Source organism: Pteropus medius, unplaced genomic scaffold (assembly GCF_902729225.1).
Source record: "Pteropus medius unplaced genomic scaffold, Ma_sr-lr_union100, whole genome shotgun sequence".
Taxonomy (NCBI): Eukaryota; Metazoa; Chordata; class Mammalia; order Chiroptera; family Pteropodidae; genus Pteropus; species Pteropus medius.
In genome coordinates, this window is record NW_024342469.1 from 5,061,763 (window position 1) to 5,087,434 (window position 25,672).

Consider the following 25,672-nt stretch of genomic DNA (forward strand, 5'->3'; position numbering starts at 1 on the left):
CTTCCGCTCCTTGCCTGTTTCGAGCTGTCGCGAGAGTTCGTCGCCCGACCACCGGAAACAGCTAGTCGCTCCGTAGCCACCGAAGGGGCGGGCTCGAGGGCTGAGGCAATCGTAGCGGCTCGGTGGTGTAAGATGGCGGACATCTCCTTGGATGAGCTTATCCGGAAGCGCGGGGCTGCGGCGAAGGGGCGGTGAGCAGCCTTTCCTCCCTTCGCAGTTCAGGGCCCGCGGCCTAGCGGGGCTCAGGGTGGAGAATGGAGCGGCCCGGCGCAACGCAGAGGGCCGTCTGCGCCCGCCCCCTGCCGTAGTCGCGCTCCTCATTGGCCCAGCCGCCGCCGCCGCGACGGGCCCGGCCGTCCGGCCGCCCACTGGCTGCAGGCGCCGTCGCTCTGGCGGGCCGGGGAGGCTGGCGGGGCCGGGGCGCCCAGCTGGTGGGAGCGGCCGGGGGTTGGGGGGCGAGGCTGCCGCCGCGGAGGGCAGGGTCTGCCCCCCGGGGCCCGGAGGGTGTCTCCCGCGCAGCCCCCTCCCCTGGGGAGACTGGCCCTTGGGCCCCGCTTCTCCGGGATCTCAGCGCGGCCTTGGAGTTAGGACGACTGAAGTTGAGCGGGGAAGTGACTCGCTACGACTCTGCCCTGGCGTTGCTGCCGAAGCTGAGGCCCAGCCCCAGACCTTTCATCTCCACGTCCTGCGCCCAGTCCCCCGATCCGAGCCGCCTCTGTTAACGCTCGCCTGCCTTTGTGCGGCGTTGTAGGTTCTGCAAGCGGCTTGGTGGACATCCTGTTTCATTGCTCTTTTCGCAGCCATGTCGGCCAGCTGGCAGTGTTTTCTCCATTTTGCCTTTGAGCTTGAGGCTGGGAAAGGTAGAGTGACTTGCCCGGGGCCACGGAGAGCAGAGAATCGGGGCCGAGTGCACTTCACTTGCTGGCGGAGCTGGCCCTCAGGCCAGGGCAGAAAAACAGGTGGAACAGGCCGTTTCTTGGTGGCCGTTTCCCCGGCTCTCAGAGAAGGCTGTTCTGTGCCCCAAACTTCTTCTGGACCCTCAGATATTGTTAGTCATCTGCAGCCTTTATGAGCTCCAGTTCACCTGTCTGAAGGAGTGGGAGCTTGGCCAGTAGTTTTCCAGCATACAGGCTGTAAAGACGTTACATACTGTTTTCTCGGACAGTTGTTCAACCAGCAGATGTTTATAAATACCTCGCTTGCGCCTGTGGCTAGAGAATAGATTTTTTTCTCTTGTTATCTGAAATGTATTCCCCGATCCCCACTACAGCTGCCAGCACCATCACCCCATAATTCACCAGGCAACACTTATGCCAGCTTCTAGTTCATGACAGGCACTCGATATTGAATTTTCTCAACCATTACCTGTGAGTAGTTCTCTCCTAGGTCTTCCTTCCAGTAATTGGTGTGGAATTGGTGCCGGATCCTCTGGCCACTTCTAAACCTGTCCCGGTTTTATAGGTTTGCTCAACAGTTGCCGAACGAGACAGTTTCCCACTACACGCTCTCCGTGCAGTCTCTCCTCCCTGACTGCAGGTGGTCTGTCTGTTGGGTCTGTACTTTTCTGGTGGTTGTGTGTGTGCACGTGTGCAAGTCTTGCAAGTCTTGTGTTGAGCAGTGGGTGGGGCTGCAGGGAAGGTGCGGGGCGTGGATCCATTGGAAGTATATGGATTGTGCATGCAGCCAGGCAGTCCAGGTCACCTGGCAGGCCTCATTGTTGGTTCTTTCCCTCCCTGGCCAGATGTCTTCCGGGCTGGGCAGTTTGTGGTACTGTAGTCATGGTTCCTTATAGGTCGTTGAGAATATTAAATATAAGAATATAAGAAGGCATATTTTAAAGTTTGTACCAGGTAGTGAGTGTTCAGCAAATGATGGCAATAATCATGGGCTTTTCTGTAGAAGCCAGAACCCGTTTCCTTCCTGCGGACGTGCCAGGTGAGCACTGAGACTCTAGAGTCAGACGGCCAGAGTTCAGTTCCCCGCTTCTCCCACTTTCCATATGAGCTTATGCGAGTTACTTAACCTTTCCATACTTCTCTTTCTTTATCTGTAAAACATGGGAAATGCTTCATTAGGTTATTGTCAGAGCCAAATGAATTAATATATCTAAAGTACTTCAAAAGCGATGAGTACTAAGGGCCCAATAGATGTTAGTTTTTTTTTTAATTAAAGGCTTTTAAGTAAATAACATTCAGTTTTCAGTGTGAGAATATTGCTTTGCCATTTTGTACAGCTTTGATTGAGGAAAAGTACGGGTAAAGAGACTGACGTGGAAGAAACTGGACTACATGCTGTGTTTGGGTAAAACCTGTTGGAAATTACATTTTTATTTTACTTGCACAGCCAACAAAGAAAAACTAAATCTGGGGCATTCCTGTCAAGAATTGTGAAAGGTCTGAACAAATGTCATTTCTTACAGTAAATATAATCTGTTCTACATACTTACTAGAAGTCTCCTTACTGGGAATTTTGGTTTAACATTGCATGGATGTCCCAGGAAGAACTTTGAGCTTAATAATTTAGGAAGAACCTGTGACTATCTCAGAAAACATCTTTCTTCTTTTTAGTGGAAATAGCAAAAGACTGAGTCTGTGGAAGTGTAAATAACCTCTTTCCCCATAGATCATGAAACATGCTTGTTCTTTAGAGCAGTCATTTTGTTTCATGTTCATCTCGTAAGTCAAGAAAGGGATCATTATTATTACCTGGGTCCAAATTAATTATCAGAAGGTTCCTTGATTAATGCAAAATTAGAGAAAGGGAGGGACCATGGTGAGGCACTGTTCCCCATGCACAGCACATCTCTAGTGACTTCAGTTGTGTGGACGAGTCTCTTCAGGACACCAGCTGCAGTACAGGCCTGCCCTCTGGTCAGTTTCTTCCTTTAGATGTGAAAGCATAGCTGTTAAGTAAGTCAAGGCACCTCTGGGTTGATTATTTTAATTCTCAGAGGATAGCTATCTGTCCACAGCCTCCTTGTAGTTAGATGAAGGTGGCAGGCAGCTGTAGTGGGAAAGTTAGGCCCTGAGTGTGTGGGAGTTGAGCAGCCCTGGGTCACATGCCCTGCCTGGGGGTCCTTGAGGCCATGTGCGTAGGGGTTAGTGAATTTTTCAGTTCAGGCCAGGGCTCTGGTCCTCATTGCTTATTCTCCTATAAAGGAAAGTAGACCTAAAACAAAGAGGAGAAAATTGTTACATAACTTGGAGGAGAATTATGATTTAAATGAAACGTCCGAAAATTATATGATTGTATTAACCAATGTTACCCCAATAAACTTAATTGAAAAATAATTTTAAAAATAATTTAAAAATAAAATGAAACATCTGCACAAGACTCCCTTGGAGGGTAAGAGGAGAGTGTCTTATTTTTCTTTGTGTTTCTAAAGCACCCAATTCAGAATTGACCCTCAGTGATAGAACCAAACTGTGTTTTCTCCTTATAAAGATGACCTCAACACACACATACTCTAACCTAGAGACCTCCGTGGATTAAAACCCATTTTATAATAATCTAGGCCTGAATCCTTTGGACTGGACATCTGTCCAGAGCCAGCTGCTAGTCCCTAACAGACCCTTTTTGGTCATCATGTGTGCCAGGCTCCAGTGGACCATTTGCCCTCTGGCCCACAGTGTTCTTTCCAGGACTGTGTGGAGTACCTGGTAAGTGTCCAGAGGCAGTACAGAGTTGCACTGTTTCAGGTGTGATCGTGTTACGAGACTTGCTCAAAACTTCCCTTTCCCCTCCTCCCAAATGCATTTACTGAGGCCAGAAGTGCACAGTGTGTTTCAGGAACATCAGGTAGTCTGCAGTTGGAGATGAGGCTGCAGGCACAAGTTGGGGCCAGGCCAGAGCCTCTGCTGAGGGGTTCGGCTCTGTTAGGGAACCCTCAGCAGTTCTTGGAACAAGAGGGTAACATAGTTGACTCTGTGTTTTAGAGACCTACCCCCAGCAGGAGTGTTTATTTGAAAAATTCCTGATGACTAATGCTTGCCCTATAACCAGTACTGCTGCCTGCTGGGATGAATAGCTGTCTTTTCATGCGAGAAGAGAAGCAGCCATTATAAAAAACCTGAACACTGAAACCCCCTAAAGGTGTTCATGAAAGGAGTTGAAAAGAACTAGTTGTAACCAGGGAACCGAATACATAGAATTGAAGGAAAGTGGCTTACTTATGTTCCCGTGTCCACAACTGCATGACCTCGCTCTCCCAAATGTACCCTTTGCGCTGTTCCAGTAGATAAAATACTATAGCACAAAGCTGGTGATTTTTAGTGGTCTTTCTTGCCTGACAAGTGCATGCTGCATGGGTCCCAAGTAAGCACACTGTCAGCCATCCTTGGCGTGTGTGTGCTCACCCTCTAGTCATTAGGGACTGTCCTGTGTCCTTGGACATGACTGGAGTCCTAAGGTTTTCCTTAGCCCGAGGCCAGTATTCATTCTCAGAACTTTTCAAGTTCTGGTCTTTATTTTTGACCCACACTTAATGTATTGGTGCGTTAACTAGATATAGTGAAGTTCAAATTCAGCCTTCACCATTACAGCTGTGACTATAATGAGATTCTCTCCTTGAATCTCAAGTTTCCTTATCTGTAAAATGCAGATGATAACCTAATTTTCAGAGTTATGAGAGTTAAAAGAGGTGTGTCAAAGTTTATAGATTTTCAGTAAGTGTTCAAAAATGTTAGTTGAGGTCTTCTTTATAAAATCTTTCACACACCCTGATAACCAGTTGCCCCTCATGTGGCCATGGCAGACATTGCATGTCAACCATAGATTCCTGTGAATTCTCAGAGCACTTCGAATAGCCATTACTGATAATCAGAGAGGGAAATTGTTGAGGAATGTAAATAAAGGTTATGGAGGCCTAATCTCCTCTACCCCTCCTATGAAGGTTTATTAATCTGCCCCTTTCTTTGTCCTCTGTTCAGGGATATGAAATTTGTTTCAAGAATCTCGTTCTCTGGGCCACCACTGATGTAATTACTGTCACTACAGATGCTTGTCTTTTTTAGAACTTCATAGAAATGGAGTCATTCAGTATGAACTCTTATGTCTGCCTTCTTTTACTCAGCATAATGTTTTTGAGCTCCGTCTGTGTTGTTTGATGTATCAGTGGTTCATTTTTATTGCTGAGTAATATTTAATTGTATGGGTACACTACAATGTATATCCATTTACCTGATGATTGGCATTTGGTATGTTTTCAGATTTTGGTGATTTTTAATAAAAGCTACTCAAAAAAAGAATCTCCTTGTTCCTTTAGTCAAAATAATCACTTTTAGTTGGTTACCCTTTTTTGCCCTATTTTGTGGGCAATGATGTTTTCTTTCTTGAATGATTGGTGAAATTGGGAAACTTGACTTTTTGAGAGTATAATTGATGCCTTGGGGTCTAGCTTTGCCCAATTTTATGGTAATGTAAAATCACCAGAGTATCAGATGGTAACATCATCCCATCTCCTTTAGTTACAAATATCCGAAATGGCTGGTAATGAGGGTACTCTAGTGATGGGAGGAGGTGGCATTTGGAGAAGGCAGATGAAGAGAGGAAATCTTCAGGACAGGCCCAGGTTTGGAATAGGATGTGTCTGATGCCCACTGTCTAATGGATGGGCTTATCAGTGAAGTCTTCCACTGTTGATGTTTATGCAGCCTTGTTCCATTTGTAATGTTGTTCCATTTGTAATTTGTAATGTTCTCTCAGTCAGAGACCAGCATCTCTGTTTTCAGGAGGCCTTTCCTGAAGTTCCTGCAGGAGCGTCAGGAACTCACCCTCCTTGGGGCAGGCGAGATCTTTGTGGGGCCTCACTGTTAGGGTCAGATCCACAATGGCTGGGCTGCGTCAGTAGGAGCTGAGAGGAGCAACTGGTGGCCAGGATCCTAGCAGGGTGCTGCACTAGTCAGCGGGGGGCTGGATAGAGGGTCGCTTTTGCAGAGGCAGTTTTCTCTAGGAGAAGCCCTTTGAGGCAGCCATCGCTTCTCCACTCTTACCTCCCCTGGGCCTTAGAGTAGGAAGGAGAGAACTTGGAGCCTGTTATAATGAAAATATTGTGGGTTCTGGAGTCAGGCAGGCCTGCGATCCGGTCCTTGCCATGCCACTACCTCAGTGATTTGGTTCCTCCTCTGTAAGATGGAGGCAGTTGTGAGTCCAGAAGGATAAAGATTGATAGGAGCCCTGTAGGGTTCTTGACACTTAGCTGGAACTCAGGATGTGAAAGCTCTTTGAGCCTTTGTCTTTACCCTGGAGGAGAGGTGACATAGGTGAGGAGCTTCAGGGTGTGCCCCTGAGAAGCTTTTAGTCCTGTGGGAGATGCAGGCTTGTAAATAAATCATCGCGATGCTGCACAGTAAGTGCCTTAATGGAAGCTTTGTCCAGCACTTGAATGCTCCGAGGAGGGAGCCTCCTGCTGTGGAAGTGATGTGGGAAAAGTGAAGGGTGCTCTTGGGTGGGAGCTGAGTGCCTCCTCGAGTGACTGCCAGAGCTGCAAGAACAAAGCGGCACACTGTGGGCTGTAATGGGCATTTTCCACGTTCAGTCTGCCTAGAATACCCTTTGACACAGTCTGCTCTTCCCGGAAACTCTAGGCCTCTCAGCCTTCCCACAGCCCTGCAGGTGTCCAGTTACTTGTGGTATCCTCACAGACTTTGGCCTTTCCTAGAGCAGGAGCTTGGGGATTATTTGGATATCTGCATGTCTTCCACCCCCAATTCAGAGCCCTGGGTGGGAGGCCTGTTCTTCACCGTGCTCTTTTTGGTGACTTGATTGTCCAGCACAAAGCCTGCAGCTTCAGAGTGGTCAGGGCGTGATGAGTGAAGGAGTCCATCTGGAGTGCTTCTCACTGACTTGCTTCATCTGGATCTGGGTCTTACGTGTTGATCAAAACTCTTTCCCCGACTTAGGAGTAGGCCTTTAGTGGTAGTTCCTGGTGTGAACTCGTAACCTGTTGCTTTTCTTTTATCTATGTAAGAAACATCTAAACCTGTAGAGAATTTTTATGAGTTCGTTTGAGCCAAACTCACGACAATTGCCGAGAAGCAAAATCTCAACAGGTTGAGAAATTGCTCTGGAGAATGGCAGTTTTGCCACTTATTTTATGTATTAGAATCAAAGGAGAAGGTATAAGGAGGGTTACATGAAATCCATGGTGGTATATTAAGGGGGTGGAAGGCAGCAACATGGGGAAATCTCTGGGATTGGATAGAAAGTAAAAGGAAGAGACACGTACTTCTTTACATTGGCTGGTACAGAATAGTTAATTAACATTTACAGCACACAGAAATGGTCTTTGGGGAATAAGATAACAGTGAGGGGTTCTGTAGTCTTGTGCTCTGGTGCAGTTATACCCAGGGGTCTAGAAAAGGGATAACTCTGATATTCCAAGGGTATGTTATCTTAGATGCAAGAAGACAATAGACAGGCTCACTTTAAGGTTGACCTTTGTCAAGGAAGCTACAGGCCCAGAGTATGACTGCTTGCCACGACTTGCTTTTAGTTAGGAGTTTTTATGTTCAGACCATTCTGAGTTTGTAAGGGCCACCGTGCAGGCTTCCCCTGAGCTTGTCAAGATTGCTATGTAGCCCCTTTTTGGTCCGCACTTTGATGGGCTTTAAAAAAAAAAGGCGGGGCTAAAAAAAATACATAATAGTTTTCTTCCCACCTTCAGAATTCTTCTAGTTGGGTTAATAATCAGGTTAACAAAGACAGATTAATGAACCAAATTGTAATACTTGCGCATGGGGAATTCCCATACACATGAAAATTCCAGACAGGTAAAATTGTATGTATGTATGTATGTACGTATGTCATTTTGGACAAAGGAGAAAGTGGGGGAGAGGGTCTGAGATTTCAAAAATGAAAACAGGAGATTTTCAGGTAATTGAGGAAGAGCAGAACATACATGGCAGGTAAATTTTTGCTAGGCAACCCAGAAATAACGAGACACACGGTGCGGGGAATCTAAACAGGCTCTCGCTTGGAGTCTTGTCTAATGCTAAGGTGACTGTGACATTCCCCTTCCTGAAGTAGGTTTTTCTATCTGAATCTCTTAGGCGGTCTTTCTACATTTTTTGCCTCTTAATCAGCAGCTTAAAATCAATATCCCAAAAGGCAGCTTCAGGGTGGCAAAACTTTGGCCCCCTTCATCTGCCAGTTGATTGTAGGGGTAAGGCTTTGTTATGAAGTTCTGCTGTTCCCTGCATAAATACCAGGGGCCCCTCTGTGGTCACCACAAAGCATAGCCTCACTATTGCCTGTGGCTTTGCAGGCCACAAAGCCTAGGGTAGTCCAGCCCAGGGAAGGATGGCTACTGTCTGCCACACAGCTGCTTCCCTCTCCCCAGCTGTCTAACTGGCCCTCTGCACACTCCATTCCTTTTAGCCATGCTTTCTCTAACACTTCATCTCCCAGTCTTTATAGGAGGGACTATAAAGGAACAGAGAAGCCGCAGCACCACCACCCACCCCCACCCGCCACCAAACCTAATTGGATGGATTCGGTAAATGACTCTTGCACTCTCTCTTTCACCCAGTTATATAAACCCACTAGAAAGTATTTAAATCCTACAGTAATTTGCCATTTTTCACAGAAAAATGGTACTGTCCGTCGCTGACTTAGGTAAGGCTCTGGCCTACTGGAAGCTGCAGGTGTTTTTAGTCCAGTGATAATGAGATGAAGGTCCAGATTTTCTTTTACTGGGACCAGGCCGATCCACCTTTGGATGCACTCCTGGCACACAGTTCCTAAAACCCTTGGCCTTCCCTGAGTGATAGGGGTGATAGGAGCGTCTTCTGTTCTAATGGGGCGGCTCTTGGTGGGCTCCTAGATAGATAGCTTCAGTATTGGGGCTGGTCACCAGAAAGGCCTAAGCATGATTAGCCGGTTGGAACTTGCAGCTGCACCCATGTTCTTACCTGGGACCTCCAGGGTTGGAGTCGGGGGGTGGCTAGAGATTGAGTTAATCTTCGCTGGCCAATGATTAGTCAATCATGCTTACGTAATGAAACCTCCACAAAGATCCTGACACAGTCTGGGTTGGTGAACACATCCACATGTGGGAAGGTGGGGATGCGCCCAGCACGGGCGTGGAGAGTCCTCACCCTTTCCCCCAAACCTCGCCTTGTGCATCTCCTGTTTGGCTAGTCCTGAGTCATGTCCTTTATCAGAAACCGATAATAAGTTTTCCTGTTCTGTGAGCTGTTCTAGCGAATTGTTGAGGAGGGGATGTGGGTCCCCTGGATTTATATCCCGTTGATTAGAAATGGGAAGCCCAGGACTTGGGAATGGCATGTGAAGTGAAGGCAGTTTCGTGGAAATGAGCCCTTACCCTGTGGTGTCTGCACTAACTCCAGGTGGTTAGGGCATTCAGTTGGTGTCTAAGAGAGCTGGAAAATTGGTTTATGTGAGGGGAAAAAAACCACGCATTTGGTGTCAGAAGTGTTGTGAATAGGAATAGTTGAGACAGTGGTTATTTCTCTTTTCTACAAAGTCCTTATATCTTCAGTCTGTTAGTCCTCGAGCTCAGGGATCCCAACCCCCGGGCTGTGGACCACGACCAGTTCATGGCCTGTTGGGAAATGGCCACACAGCAGGTGAGCAGCAGGCGAACAAACCTTCATCTGTATTTGCAGCTGGTCCCCAGCACTAGCATCACCGCCTCAGATCATCAGGCATTAGATTCTCATAGAATTATTAGATTCTCTCTGGTCCCTGGTGCCAAAAAGGTTGGAGACTGCTGTTCTAATCCCAGTCAGACCCATGTGTTGGCTTTCCTGATCGCAGCCCAGGAAGGGGGATCTGCTGGCATTGGAGGCATGAGGCTGCCAGAGGCCACCTGGAAACCCTTTGTTAATCAGTTAACTCTCCAAGCCTGTTGTCCCACTGTGAAATAGGCATTATAATGCCCACTTCACAGGGTGCTCTGAGGGCTGACTGAGAGCATGGATGTGCAAGAACTTTAGAAACTGAAGTTGCTTTTCAGATGTGTGGAGTTATTTTGGGGGGATATGCTTATTTTATTTGACTGGCATCGTTTAGAGGTTATTGTCCCTAATGGTGTCTCAAAACACTTGGTCTGGGGAGCAAAACACTTTTACATAGTGATAGAAACCAGTGGGCCTGCCTTCCTAATTTTATTTCAGTGCCAAACTAGGAAAGAAGCCTCTATTTAGGCTTAATTGTTTCCTCAGATGGGGAGCAGCTTTCTGATTTCTCCAGCCACCTCTGCTCCCACGGGCTCTGCTTCCACGGGCTGCTGTTGATATCCAGATCCAGTAAATGTTGCAATTTTTATTTGCAGGCTCAATGTCAGACCAGGAGCTGGAGGTGTCCGATCACGTGTTGGGATCCAGCAGAGCCTCCTCAGCCAGCCAGCACGCACAGCTACCTTCCAGCAGAGATTTGACGCCCGGCAGAAGATAGGCCTCTCAGATGCCCGGCTCAAGCTGGGAGTAAAGGATGCCCGAGAAAAGCTGTTGCAGAAAGATGCTCGTTTCCGGATCAAAGGGAAAGTGCAGGATGCCAGAGAGATGCTGAACTCCCGCAAGCAGCAGAGCACAGTGCCCCAGAAACCCCGCCAGGTGACCGATGCTCGGGAGAAGCTCAGCTTGAAGCGGAATTCCCCTGCTGCCTTCATGAGCCCTCCCATCGGGACGGTGACCCCGGCTTTGAAGCTCACTAAAACTATCCAGGTAGGTGTGGCTCTTGTCATAAATTCCAAGAATCCAGTAACAGTTGTAAATTCTGGAAGGGAGCAGGGATCAGAAGTGTTTGGGCAAAATGACTATTTCCCCAGGTGATTGTATAGTAACCATAAGGAAAGCAAGGTGTTGTCTAGTTTTATATAAAAGAAGTAGGTGGGGGTGTCCAGAGAAAGTCCAGTGATTTTCCTAAGTGAGATAGTGGTGGAGGGAAGGGAGAGAAAAGGACAAAACATTTGTTGAGCATGTGCTTTGTGGCAGGTACTTAACATAAACAACCCTATTTATTCCTCACTGCAGCCCTGAGTTATTCCCACAGTCTTATCACAGAAGAACCTCGGTCTCAGAGATGTGGATTATTATGCCCGGAGTTACATAGCCAGTCATTGGGAGGACCAGGGTAGGGGCCTGGTCAGACCTGGCTCCTGGTGCAGCCACCACTCCAGAAAAGGGTGGAAACAGTATCATTCAGTCCTCACAGACACTTTGGTAATAGGAACGGCAGCAGCAGTGAACTTACTGAGCCAAGTTCATTGAGCCTTACGCATGCATTGTCACTTGGTCTCTGGGATGATCAGTCTTCCTGTCAGTCTCCTGCTTTGGGTATAAGGCACTCTGTAAGGCCTTTTTCCAAAGACCACAACTGAGTGCCTACACATTTTAAGTTCAGCGATCATAGAGAACACATGTAGACCCTGTGGGGCGAAATATGACCAGTGGGTATTTCTAGGTTCCACAGCAAAAGGCCATGACACCACCTAATGCCCATCCTGCTGGAATGAGGATCAACGTTGTCAATAACCATCAGGCCAAACAGGTAGTGAGTGAGTGTGTGTGTTCTATATGTGTGTGTGTATGTACCGATGTGTCTGTGTACATATGTATATGTTTTGATGGGGCCTAGTGGTAGAAGCCTAGCCCAAGGTTCCCAATTTGAAGAACTAGGGAGGGATTACATTTGATTTTTTGTATTTTATGAGTTTTCAGAAGAAATTTTTTAACTGGGAAGGGAAGGCGTAAGGGGCAGAGAGAAATTGAAAATCTTTATAATTTTTATTATAAAATTAATATGTGCATAATATAGAAAGTTTGCAAAACAGAAATATTGGAAGGAAAATAAAGTTCCTCATGCTCCTATTCTCCAAAGCCAACCATTGTTGACATTCTCCTGTTTCCTTCCTGTTTTTTTAAATGTCATTATTATTTATTAAACACATAGTTGTGGTTACAGTCCTAATCCAGTTTTGTATCATTCTTTTTTCACTTTATAACTCAGCATTTTTAATAACTACATAAACCATTGAGTGTACGTTCCAGTTCCTTTAAACCATTTTACTGTACTTCTCACTGTTAGAAATTCTTCTCTGAACTTCTTTGTGGATAAAGCTCTTTCTGGGGTTCGGGTTTATTTCTGTATGCCAGATTGCCTGGGATGGGTTTTCCGAGATATTTGAAGGACTCTTCCTAGGCATTGCCCATTTGCAGAAGGTACTTCCGATGTATCTGAAAGTCGCAGCACTTTCTTCGGGCCCTGGAGAGTAGGAAGCCAGCCTGTCAGGACTTGAGCTCCAGCCTTGGAGGCCAGTGTCCCTCGGCACCTCCACATACACCCCCGCTTCTCCCTCCACCTCACTTAACTCCAGCAGTTGTCTCCCTGCTGTTCTTGCTCCAGATGTCTGTCGAGAGCCTGTATGCCATGTTAGCTTATATTTCTTTATTTTCAGAATTTATACGACCTGGATGAAGATGATGATGTTGCAGCTCCCATTCCTAGTAAACAGATGAAATTCACAGCCTCAGGCAGCTTTCTTCACCACGTGGTGGGCATTTTATGTTTTTCCTATACTTGCTATGTGTGTCTGATCAGGTGGATGGGAGAGGGCCTTTCAGTTCAGAAATATTTCTTCATTTGGTCATAAGATTTTTAGAACTGGAACTAGTTCAACCCCTCATTTCATAAATGCTTGAAACCAAGGTGTCTAGTGACTAGTTCAAGGTCTCACAGATCATGAAGTACAAAGCTGCAGCTCGCATTTGCTGTGTTTGAGACAGTTCAGGGGAAATGTGGGTGACACCACAGGACAGAATCCTATTTTCTTTCCTTTGTGGCAGGACATTCTATAGCCTACATTCCCCCTTCCTCCATGGTCAGCAGCTCTGGCCCAGTCTTAAGTCTGGATTCCCTTGTTTGGTGTGTTAACAAAATAATCTGAACCTTACCCTGTGGGCTCCATGAGGTACAGCCAGGAAACTTGAATTCAAGAAAACTTGGTAGACTAGAATGCTAGTCAGATACCCTGCAGAGAAAGAAAGAAAGCACCATCTGGGAACATCAGGGAGGTCTGCATAGCGCAGCTCAGTGGATGTAGCCAAATTACAGATTAGAAAGCCAGTGGGGACTCAAGCCAAGTGCCTGTTTTGAGAGGCCCACAGACTCAGTTCTAGTCACTGCACTGAAAGTGTGGACCAATCTCCTGGTTACCAGAGAAACTCTTAAAATTATATGTGAAACTGAATGATGCCAGTTCGTTATAAAGGGGCTGGGTCTTTCCAATAATTAGAGTGCTCTGGTCTGCTGCAGAGGGGCTGTCTGCTGGCTCAGTGGCCAATCCTAGTTGAGAACCCTGAAATCCTGTATTTATATTAACTCATTTAAGATTCTTCCTTCCTGCCATTATTATTCCCTATTTTACTGATGAAGAATCAGGCACAGAGAGGTTAAACAATACCTGCTGACTGTCCACCCACTCGAAAGTGGTAGATCTGAGATTCAGGCTTAAACAGTTTTACTCGCAGGCCTTATGTTTAATCACTATGCTGTACTGGCTCTCAAGACTCAAAGTGACTTGAAGGATGTGGAATCCAGCATGGGGAGGACTTTGCATCTAAACTCGGAGAAGCTAGTGAATCGGCCCTGTCCCATCCTCTTTCTGACTGCTGTGTTTCCCGTCCCTCTCCTCTGAGTCAGTGACTGGTGGACACTGCCCTAAATCAGCAAGACCACCTGCCGCTTCTGCCTCATCCATTTTTTCCCTCAGACACATTAATACCAGGGACTTCACTGCTTTATATTTCCAAGGGACCACGTCCCCAGTTAGGGGTGTCAGGGAGGGAGGGAACTGTGTCTGCGGATCTCCGTGTGCAGACTCTGCCAGCGGGCTGATAGGGCCAGGCCTATGTGTGGTGTCTCTGTATGGCCAGAAGAGGGACCAAAAAGCTGGGAGTCTGGGCCTTCCTAAGAGTGGGTTCTTATGCCCAGCCAGCTTGGAGTTCATGATTAGTCCATTGCAATAGAAACATACCTTGGAATGCACTTGACCCCAAGCTTTTTGCCTTCTGACCAGCCCCAGATTGTTGGGTTTTTATAAAGTCTAAATGGTATGGGGGAGCATGTGGATCCTGGTCAGGGGTACGTGGAAGCTTCTTGCCAAGGGCTTCCAACACTGGAAAGTGGCTTCTGTCAACACGTGTGCGGGCTGCGTGTTTTGCTCCCCTCCCACCCCCTTCCCTGTGGGATATCACTGGCAGCCTTTTTGGCTTCAGACCACTAATGGAATCAGAGCTAGCAGGCCTCAGGAGTGGGGGTTGTCAGCCCCTAGTGGGGCATCCAGGTCACTAGCATCTCAGACTCCTATCTTATCTGCCTCTTTGTTTAGGCTGGACTGAGCGGTTCCAAGCTTTCCATGGCCAAGGCCCTCCCTCTCACCAAAGTGGTTCAGAATGATGCCTACGCAGCTCCTGCTCTCCCCTCCTCTGTTCGAACGAAAGCCTTGACTAGCATGTCCCGGACACTAGTGAACAAGGAGGATTCCCCCAAAGAGCTGCCGCCTGCTGAGGTAAGGTGAAGGTGAAGGAGAGAGAGTGATCATACCAGTTGAGAGTCAGCCTGCGCTGGGTGGGCAGGGTGCTGTACGTACGCTGTTACATCCTCTTAGCACCTCTGCGTGCTAGGCAATGCCACCCCCATTTTACAAAGGAACAAACCAAGACCCGGTGGCCCCCAAGTGCAAAGAGCTCGCAGGCAAGTCGGGCAAACAGAGCTGCAGACAGAGCACTGCGTCTGGCGATATAGCAGCTAGTTCCACTGGGCAAATCTGGGAAGGCTTTAAGGATAGAGTGCCATCTGAGCTGGGTGGTCTTGAAACAGGAGTGGCATTCCAGGCAGAGGCTCAGAGGCCTGGAAGGGCCCAGCGTATTTGGGGAAGAAGAGGCTCCATCCCTTAGTATAGGGTGGGGAAGCATGATGGGCACTGAGGCCTGGACCCTCCATGGGGTTTTCTCGGGGCCCTCCTGGTCCCTTGTCTAGAGTGAGTTCTGCGGTTGAGCACATAACTCTTTTCTGCCTTCTGGTAACACTCTTGTGTGTGGCAGCCTGTCCTCAGTCCTTTGGAAGGTACCAAGATGACTGTGAATAATCTGCACCCTCGAGTCACCGAAGAGGACATTGTTGTGAGTATTTGCATTGCCAGGGTGTTCAGTCTCAAACCACTTCTGTGTCAGGGGTCCCTGAGTCTCACAGGACTCAGCATAGTCGTGTTGGGGCTAAGCTTCATTATAGCATACAAAGTCAAATCAGTAAAGGGGAAAAGCTCATGGGCAAAGGCCAGCAGAAACCAGGCACAAACTTCCAGAGCCGTCTCCCAGTAGAATCAGACAGGATGCACTTTATTCTCGCAGCGAGTTGGGATCCCTCCCAGAATCCAGGTTCCCAGACGCCAACCTTGGAAGCAGGCCTTTCAAAGGATAGCAGTCAGGCTGGCTATGTTAGCTCTTTTCCGCACAGCTGCTAAACCAAGGCCTGGACTTGTGCTGGTCTGGGTCCTGACTGGGATCCTGTAGTCCTGGGCTGCAATGTCCAGTGTTTCATATTCTCCTGTGAGTCTTCAAAACTTCTGCCTCCTTTAGGGTTTTCATGTGAGGATTCCAGAGCAAAAGGAGCAAGGTGGACTAGTGTGTTGGGTGGTTGGCTCCTCTGGATTCAGCTCTTGGGCCATCCTGGTGCCTGGTGAGTGGGGGCCCAGATGCAGCCAGGACTTCTTTTCCACCTCATTTTATTGAGACACCAAGAAAAGCTGTTAATTAAGAAATCCATGCATCCCGTAACTCTGAACTATCAGATCACAGAATGAATGCAGCTGGAGACTTCAGCTCCTCCCTGCAGCTGAGCCCCAGGTTCTGGAACAGCCCCCACTGGCCACCGTGTTTGGTGACAGTTTTGTAGAACACTCAAGTGCTGTGTGATCGCTCTTAGAACTAAGCAGGCACTCCAGTGAATGGTACACACAGAATGAAAATTATAGCCTGCTTTGTGTAATAATACTTGACAAGTTATAAAGAATTAGAACAATTTTCTTCTGATTATAAAAGTAATAATAGCTACCATTTGTTGAGCACTTATTACATGCCAGGCACTTTGTATGCAGGATCTTTGAAAATAACGAAATAGCAGAAAAACTAATCACCTCTGATGATCACCACTCAGAGAATACTGCCAGTAATAGTCACCCTCACTTCTTTTGTACCCAAGTAGGTAATACTGAAAGAATAACAGCAGTCAGATTGGGATCACACCTAGTATTCAGTCCCATATCTTGGTTCTGATATTTGACATATTCCTCTTTATCTTTAAAAACTAATCACATCAACAACCTTTTTATTAGTTTCTTTGTCCTTACAACAGCCTTGTGAAGGGCAGCTGCAGGTGAAGAAATGGCTTGGGTGCTAGTCAGCGTCTGTGGTCCGTCTCCACATTATATTCCCTCTGTGGCCTCAGTCTCCCGGTCTATAAACTGAGGAGGGATTGGAGTAAATGATGATAACGTGTTTACAAAGCACCACCTTGAAAATGATCTCAGTTGAGCTTTACAGCAACCCTGGGAGGTAGGCTAGACCAGTTCTTTTCAGAAAAGAAAACCCACCCTCAGAGAAGTTAACAACTTGCTAGAGCTAGAGGTCATACAGCTGAGAAGAGACAGAGCCCCAGAGGTCAAACCCAGGTCTGTCTGACTTAGGGTGACCATCTATCCCAGTTTTGCTGGGGACTTTCCTCGTTATCCCTGAAAGTCCCCTGTCCTGGGAATCCCCTCACGTCGGCCAGCTGGGACAGTTGGTCCCTCTACATAGAACTCCAGAATTTATTTTTAACAGATTCCTACTTGACTTATTAGCCACTACCTTTCCTTGATAAGTCTACACACTCATTCTCATGACAGAGTTCTCTGAGAAATTCCATAACTATTATCCCTGTTGATGAAGTGGGTGACTTGTTGAAGGTCACAGAGACTCCAAGGCTTATAAACCCAGGCCATTTCTCACTGCCAGCACAGCTTGTCCCCTTCTCTGGTCCCATGCTGAGGCTTGTGGATGTTCCAAGAACACCACCTAGAATGGACCCTTCCTGAAATCGAGCACTGGCGTGTTCAGCCAGAGTGCAGCCACCCATCTACCCAGAGCCCTCCACAGTGTGCACATGGCAGGCAAGCAGGATAATAGCCCGACATTCTCCCCCAGGGCTGACCCCTCTTGTGCTTGGCAGGAGCTTTTCTGTGTATGTGGGGCCCTGAAGCGAGCTCGGCTGGTCCATCCTGGGGTAGCAGAGGTGGTCTTTGTAAAGAAGGACGACGCCATCACTGCGTATAAGAAATACAACAACCGGTGTCTGGACGGTAAGTCGGGAAGCAGCCACTTCACCCTCCCACTCCTCACTGCTTCCTGTCAGGCAGCAGGCCTTCGGAACAAGCCTTGTTCTGAGCTGGCTGGGACCTTATAGGTATCAAGACCAGGCAGGTGCAGTCTCTGGGTAGTGCAGAGCTGCCAGCTGCCTGTTCCACAAGGCCCTAGGTTTTCACCCAGCCCTAGCACTAAGCTAGATGGCAGGGAAACACCCTTCTCCATGAATGGTTCTCTTAAGGAGTTTTGGCAGGGACGCCAACAGCCGTAGCCTCCCCCTTTCAGATGTCGGTCTGCTCAGTGCTAGGACACAGGTTCCTTAAAGGCCTGGAGCCTCGTCTAAATGTTGGCACCTAGGTGAGCTCTGCTTCTAGAGAGTAAACAGCTGATTGCACTGAATTTAGATTTATGTGATTCATCTCAGGATAGCCTGTAGAGAGGAGCTCTGCCATGCTCCTTCTATCCACTCATTTGTTCTTTCAGTGTTTGTGGAGAACCTCCTATGAACCAAGGCCCCGTGCTAGAAACAGATGTGGAAACTAATAAAACACAATCAGTGGGCTTTTTATTTGTGTATCCCTGATGGTTAATGATGTCAAGCATCTTCTCATGTGCTTATTGGCCATTTGTGTATCTTCTTGGAGAATTATCTATTCAGAGTCTTTGCTCACTTTTTGAGTTGTCTTTTCTTATTGAGTTGTAAGAGTTCTTTATATATTAAGTGTGTTAGATAACTGGTTTGCCAATATTTTCTCCCATTCTGTAGTTTGTCTTTTCACTCCTTTTTAATATATGCATTTAGAGCACTAAGCTGTATCATAAATTTTGATATGTTGTGTCTTTATTTTCATTTATCTCAAAGTATTTTCTAATTTCTTATGTGTTTTTTTTTTCTTTGACCCGTTGGTTATTTAGGATTATTTTGTTTCATTTCCATGTATTTGTGAATTTCCTAGTTTCCTCCTGAGTGATTAAGGAGAATATGTATTTTGCTGCTGTTGGGTAGGTGTTTCCTGGGTCTAGTTGGTTTATAATGTTTTTCAAGTCTTTTGTGTCTTTGTTAATTTTCTGCCTGGTGATTCTATTTATTACTAAAGATGAAGTATTGAAATTTTCAACTATTGTATGTATGTTCTCTTTTCACTTCTGTTATTTTCTTATAATTGTTTTTATTAGTTTCAAGTATACGGTACACTGGTTAGACATTTATATAGTTGATAAAACTATCCCCCTTATTACTCTCTATCTTCCCTCTGGCTCTACACGTAGCCATTACCTAACTGCTGTCTACATTCCCTGTGCCATGCTCCCCATCCTCGTGACCCTTTATCAGCTTCTAATTTGTACTTCTTTAAACCTTCACCACTCTCTCCCAGTCCCCCCATCTCACTCCCCTCTGGCCATTACCAGATTGTTCTCTGTATTTGTGGGTCAGTTTTCTATTTGTTCTCTTTGTTCCTTAGATTCCGCATATCAGAGAAATCATGTGGTATTTATTTTTTTCTGTCTGACACCTCTTTTAGTTTTTCTTCAGATATTTGAGGCTCTGTTGTTAGTTGTTAGTTGCATGTTTATAATTGTTCTACTTGTTTTTTTCCTAATAGATCGACTCTTATCAGTTTATTAAATGTTCCTTTTTATCTCTAGTAACATGTTTAATTTTAAAGTCTGTTTGGTCTTATATTACTATAGCCACATCTTAGGGTTGCTAAGATATATCTCCTTTTTCTTTCAGCCTTTTTATATTTTTGAATCTGAAGTGTGTCTCATATAGATAGAATATGTCAGAATCTATCTCAGATTGATATGAACTTAATTCCAGTGAGAGAGAAAGGTTACTTCAATATGGCTCTACTCCCTCTTTTGAACTGTTCTTTTTTTAATTAAAAAACATTTAAAAAATTTTTTTAGTCTTATTTTTCTGTTATTATTCCCCTTATCACATTTTATATACAGTGGGAGTGCAGTACTCAGTAGCAGTTAATCTTTCATGGACAGAGTGGAAGTCTGTACATGTACTTTTTAATCTTTTCATTTAATTTCATAGCACAAACATTTTCCTTTACTAATTGCTTCACAAATAAGATTGGACGGCTTCACACTGAGTCCAGTTTCTCCCTCCCACACTTATCTCCTGCTGTATAGAGTAAAGTCTGCTGCCACTTTGCTTCTTGGCACTGTCATTGCTAAGGTTTCATGGACCCTACACACTGGGATTTCTTAAGTCCCTAGGTTTTAACGAAGTCTGGCAGCCCTACCCCCAGTGTGGAGTCAGAGCTGACGGAGATGTCAGCCCATGTCTCCTTGTGTGAGGAGCTGTAGTCTCATGGCGGAGCCTTTTCTTTTTTGGTTTTTCAGGGCAACCAATGAAGTGCAACCTTCACATGAACGGGAACGTCATCACCTCGGACCAGCCCATCCTGCTGTAAGTTCCGGAGGCAGTGGTGCTGGGACTGGGTGGAGTGTTTCTGCTTGCCTACTCTGCATGATCCCCTCTTTATTCTGAGGGGCAAATGCCTGCATCACAGCTCCTTTCCAGTTCCTGTGTTCTGATGGCGAGCGGTCAGTCGATATACTTAAAATTTGTACAAAGTGGCTTGTCTCATTATTTTCGCAGGAGAGTGACCTCACAGGGGCTAGCATTAAGACTTAGTCCCAGCCATAGAATTTAGAAACATTTGAGAAGAAAGTAGAGAGCAAGCCGTTGTGTTTCTTTTTGCATAATTGCATGCATCGTCCAAGGGAATGGAAAACCTCCCCCTCTTCCTGATCGACTGTGTTAGAGACAGTACTGGCTGCCACCCCTCGTTTTGTTACACATACCTGGGCGTACATGGCTGGCCCAGAACTGAGGATGTTTTGGAGTCCAAGATGCATAAAATGTCTAGCCTGGTAGGACATCCTTCTATAGACAAGGAGACAGAGACCCAGGGAGGATATTATACTTGCCAAGGTGGGTGGGGTAGTACAGGGCAGGCCTGAAATAGGCTTTGAAATTTAAAAAGACCAAATTTGAACCCTGGATAGTGAGTTGTATGATTCGGACAAGTTTTGTAAGCTGTATGCCAGTACTAAGTTGTATTCTGAAAAATGTGGGTTTTATGACCATTGGGCTAAACAGAGTTAAATTGATTTCTTTACTTCAAGACTTCTCAGAATGTATAATATGCCGATGTGTGTGTGACCATCCCAGAGGAACATGCATTATTTTCTAAACTTAAAACCCCAGATCTCAACAGGTTGCATCTCAGATTTTTTCATCAACAAATAAAAATATAGGTGCGTTACAGATGAAGTGAGATAAAAGGGTAGGGAAAGTGTTACACTCAGTGCCTGACTGAGAACAGAGGCTTGGTAAATGGGGGGGTCCCCTCCCCGACTCAGAGAAAACTGACAAGGATTTGACTTCCCTGCTCTCCACAGACGGCTGAGTGACAGCCCCTCAGTGAAAAAGGAGAGCGAGCTGCCTCGCAGGGTGAATTCTGCCACCTCATCCAACCCTCCTGCCGAAGTGGACCCCGACACCATCCTGAAGGCGCTCTTCAAGTCCTCGGGGGCCTCTGTGACCACACAGCCCACAGAATTCAAAATCAAACTCTGAGCGGCGGGAGAGTGAGGCAGCCAGAGCGGGGCGGAGGAGGGTGGCTCTGTTTCCCAAAGCAAAGCTTGTGACCAATGGGCCGCTGGACTGGAGGCCCCTGAGGCGGGTAGAGAGCTTCCTCACTGGCGGACCCGCCTTCTGTGTTGTGTTCTGCCCCGTGCTCTTCTGTGCGTTATTGTTTCCTGTAGTGTGTCTCTTCGCCCTCCACCTCAGCACCCAGGTAGGTCTGTGTTGCTCAGAGTGCCTCCCCGCCTAACCTCAGCCCCAGACTGATTTCTGATCTGGAAGTGGTGGCCTCGGTTCTCTGCGTGGCTTTCTTGTGGCTCCATGGACTGCTGGGCAGGGGCTGTTTGAAGGACACAGCTTCCTCCAGGGGTGAGGGGTTGCCTCCCCTTTTTTAAACTTTTCAGACAGGGAATGGAAGCCCCTGCCATCCTAATGGGAGCCAGGTCGGCTCCAGAGCTGTGCCACTCACCTGCCTGGGCAGTGGAGATAGCCTGGGTGGGGGTCGGGTCACAGGCCTTTTGTCCTCTCCCGGTAATTGGCTCCAGACTAGCCCGGTCTGGAGAGGGCCCAGTGGCCAGGACAAGGAGAAGCTGCTGCTCTGTCAGGAACAGGGCACCCCTGCTCTGGGCCTGGAGGGCCGTGCTTTGCTGTCACAGGCAATCCAGAGGGAATCTTGAGAGGTCATGTTTCTCTTTTCCTTTGGATATGCCAAGTGCTCCACTCCAGCCCTTGGCTTCTGGATATCAGTGCTGGAAGGGCTTGCACTGTTAGCCCTTCCCATTCTCCCTAGCTCACATATTACATCCTGGTTCTGATGGCAATGCCAGCTCTCTGTAGTTCTGTGACATTGTGGGTTTGGAGGGTTATTGAAAAGGGAGAGGTTCGCTTGCTCCTGGCTTTTCCTTTCTGGTCTGCTGTGTCTACAAGACAATAGTCAGGGAAGCTGAGAGGCATATATCCAGCTGCCACCAAGGGGCACAACTTCACTATTCTAAGTGACCCATCCATCCTTGACCAGAGGGGTATTTTCCTGCCTTGGCAGTGAGAGGAGGGGAGAGGATCGAGAGAGCAAAGCAGCCTTCCGGGCACGCACTGGGTTATTCCCTCAGTGTGGTTCCAGAGAGTTGGGGCAAAACTAACATCTGGGGGCAGGCCCTGAACACCAAGACAGCGTGACTCCAGTCATGCCCAGTCTCCTACTGGTTTGTCGGGACTCTAAAGGGAGTCCAGCCTCGCAGAGCTAGAGAACGTTGGCGCAGCAGGATTCTGGGAGCTTTACAGAATCAGTAGCAGGTGCTGTGAAAGTCACAAGCCTAGAAAGTCAAGAGGGCCTGAGACACTAAGAGCATCTCATGACCTGTTTGGGGCCAGGCAGTGAAGAAAAACCTGGAAACTCATGTTTCCATAGAGTTAAATATGTCAAGCAGGAAGGACCCAGGGTTTGGACTCAGCTCAGTCCTCCAGCTCTGAGGTTGCCCAGGCCTTGGAAGTCCAAGGAATACATATGCTGATGGTGCTCCACTTTCCAGTTCTGTAAAAAGTGCAGTTTTTGTTCTCTCCCTCCCGCTTGAACGGGTGCAGACTCAGATCTCAGCAGCTGGAAGACGTTCCTCCTACACTGTCCCCTCTCGGCCTAGGAGAGCATCCAGGGCAGTAGGGCCTGGTTTCTTGGGTCCCGAGCACAGTCTGGTCACTGCTCGGACTCTGTTTCCAGCAGAGGTGGTAACTACCTGCCCGCATGGCTTTCCCCTCCCCGCTCCCCCGAGTCCCTGCCAGGCTGCTCTGGTTATCACAGTTCATTGAGCCAGTTGCAGCCGACTGACTGGCCATGTGGCCCCAGTTCTCCTGATAGCCGTGTGTACGTTGCGGGGTAAGCCCGGCCCTTTTGCCTCCGCTGCTCTGCAGAGTGTCTTCTTGGGAAACCGGGAAGAGGTGGTGGGCCAATCCTCGTTTCCCTCTTCACCTCCCACTCCCCTACGTTCCCTGTCCGTGTGTCTTGTTCGAAGGGAGAGGAAGAGGCATTGAGAGATGGAGGAGACTCTGTTACTTAATCCATTTCTGAATAAACATTTGTTATTCCTACTTCTGAGCTGTCATTTCTTAAAAGATTTTACTAGGTGGCCTTGTGTGACTTGGAACCAGAAACAGGGATTTGCCTCTGCTTTGCTGCTCACCAGCTCTGGCCTTAGGACAGTTCCTCATAGGACTCGCCAAACCGAAGTCTCCACAGCCGAGTGAATGTGAGCATTAATGTTTGTGGGAGCTCCTGGACAGCAACTCAGTACCTCCTGAGCTAAAGTGCCTCACTGGGGACCAAGCATGGTCAGCTCCAGCAGAATCAGGTCTGTTCATAGGGAATGAGGGAGCCTGACTGGCTTTTGTCTTGGTTTGAAGTTCAACTCAGAAATTAACCTCTCAGATCAGCTATACATTAGGAAAATAATTCGTTGATTTTTTTTTTTTTTTTTCTAGGTAAAATATACCTAAATTTTACTGTCTTAACCATTTCTAAGTATATAGTTCAGTGGTATTAAATACATTGACATTGTGGAGCCATCAGCATCATCCATCCCTATAATTCTTTTCATCTTGTAGAACTGAGACTATACCCATTAAACAATAACTCCCCTTCCCTTCCTCCTAGCCCTGGCAACCACCATTATACCATTATGTCTTATGATTTTGACTACTCACATGAGCGGAATCACACAATACTTGTCTTTTTTGCAGTTGGCTTACTTCGCTCAGCATAATATCCTCAAGGGTCATCTATGTTGTAGCACGTGTCAGAATTTCCTTTTTAAGGCTGAATAATGTTCCATTGTGTATATGAACCACATTTTGCTCATCTGTTCGTTCTTTGATGGACACTCAGGTTGCTTCCATGTTTTGGTTATTGTGAATAATGCTGCTGTGGACATAGTCGTACAACTATCCCTTTCAGACCCTGCATCCAATACTCTGGGGCATGTACCCAGAAGTGGGGTTGCTGGATCATATGGTAATTTTATTTTGAAATTTTTGAGGACTCACTGTTTCCATTTCTACAGCAGCTGCACCATTTGACATTCTCATACAGTTTTATTATGATATTAAAAGGGGACCACTTCTGGGAAGAGGGAATGGAAGTACCCCTATTCTTTCCATGAAATACAACTCTGGATATTTTATATAAAACAAACAAGACTGGAAAGTGGAGAGAAGGCAGTCTGTCTGGGGACCTCGGGACCCAAGGAGTGACTGGTGCTAAGTTCCCTGAGTTTTCTTTTGGCTTCACATATCCCAAACTGGGTGCTGGAGAAGCAGACCAAAAATAAACAAACAAACAAAAAACAAGGACCAGAAAAAGAATAGCTTAGCAGACTGAAAAACAGCCCCAACGTTACCAGCAAAGACCAAGTTGAGAGCCTAGACTTCCAGCCTTACTAGGCTATATTGAGGGTACCCCAAAATCCCTGCTGGATGGTGTCAGAGAATGCCAGGTAGGGAGCTGAGATTTTCAGTACATATCAGTGGAGGCCACCTGAGGGGGAGAGATGAGGCACCCGGGTACCTCCCAAGCAGGGTGTTGCCAGCAGACGTGAAGCGAGACGATGGAACTCACTCCCACCCAGCAGTAACTAGGAGACACTCACCCCTTGGGTGTCAGCAGACGTCATAAGGAACCTGAACTTTTACCCACACCTGGCAGTAATGAAGCAGCGCCTTTCAGTCCCCATCAGGAGACATGCTATGTAACAATGTTTAAATAAGATCCAGAGTTTTCACAACATAATACCCGAGATGTACATGTTTGAATTGAAAATCACTCATACCAAAGTTCAGGAGAATCTCACCTTGAAAGAGAAAAGACAATTGTCAAGAACACTGAAATGACAAAGATGTTAGAATTATCTGATGAGGATTTAAAAGCAGCCATTATAAAAATGTCAAGCAATTATGAACACACTTCAAGTGAAAACAAAGTTCCAGCAAAGAAATGGAAAATAAAAAGACCCATTTGGAGTTGAAAAATAAAATTTAAAAAATGAAGGAGAAAGAAAAGAATCAGTGAACTTGAAGATAAAACTATAGAAATTACCAATCTGAACAACAGAGGAAATAAATTTAAAAAAATAAAAGTACTTCAGGGACCCATAACATCAGATGAGAGCCTCAGAGAGAGAGAAGAAAGGGTGGAGCTGAAAAAGTAATTGAAGAAATAATGGCTGTAAACTCCCCAGAAATGGCAAGAGAGAAAAACCTGCAGATTCAAGAAGCTCAGTGGACCCCAAACCAGTTAAACCTAAAGAAGGTCACACCAGGACTCATCATAGCCAGACTTCTGAAAACTTAAGACAAATCTTGAAAGTAAAAGAGAAATGATTCCTTATCCATAAGAAAAAACATGAATGACAGCAGATTTCTCATCACAAACCATGAAGCCAGAAGGAATGGCACATTTTTTAAGTAGCGAAGGAAAACTGTCAACTACAAGTTCTATATCCAGCAGAAAATATCCTTCGGGAATTAGGGAGAATTTAGGCTTTTTAAGATGAAGGAAAACTGGAGAATTTGTTGCCAGCAGACCTACCCTGAAAGAGTAGCTAAAGAAATTCTCTAAACATAAAGGAAAAAATTAAAAAGGGAACTTCGAAAACCAGAAAAGAAGGAAGAACAATGGAAATAGTAAAACTATGGGTAAAAAAAATACTTTCCTTGA

General features: G+C 46.5%; 1 protein-coding gene and 1 long non-coding RNA gene across 2 annotated transcripts; both read left to right on the top strand.

Annotated features, from left to right (window-relative positions):
- The first annotated feature begins 33 nt into the window (after nt 1-33).
- On the top strand, nt 34-23,052 carry POLDIP3 (DNA polymerase delta interacting protein 3). Its single transcript, XM_039863279.1, has 9 exons — nt 34-191; nt 10,295-10,685; nt 11,425-11,511; nt 12,419-12,514; nt 14,351-14,530; nt 15,066-15,143; nt 17,230-17,359; nt 19,722-19,788; nt 20,787-23,052. The coding sequence occupies exons 1-9, from the start codon at nt 133-135 to the stop codon at nt 20,962-20,964; spliced, it is 1,266 nt and encodes a 421-aa protein (XP_039719213.1). The 5' UTR covers nt 34-132; the 3' UTR covers nt 20,965-23,052.
- Nucleotides 1,894-5,246, top strand: LOC120602925 (uncharacterized). The gene is made up of 2 exons (XR_005652911.1): nt 1,894-3,659; nt 4,929-5,246. It is a non-coding gene; the product is annotated as an uncharacterized LOC120602925 (long non-coding RNA).
- Nucleotides 23,053-25,672: the final 2,620 nt, after the last annotated feature.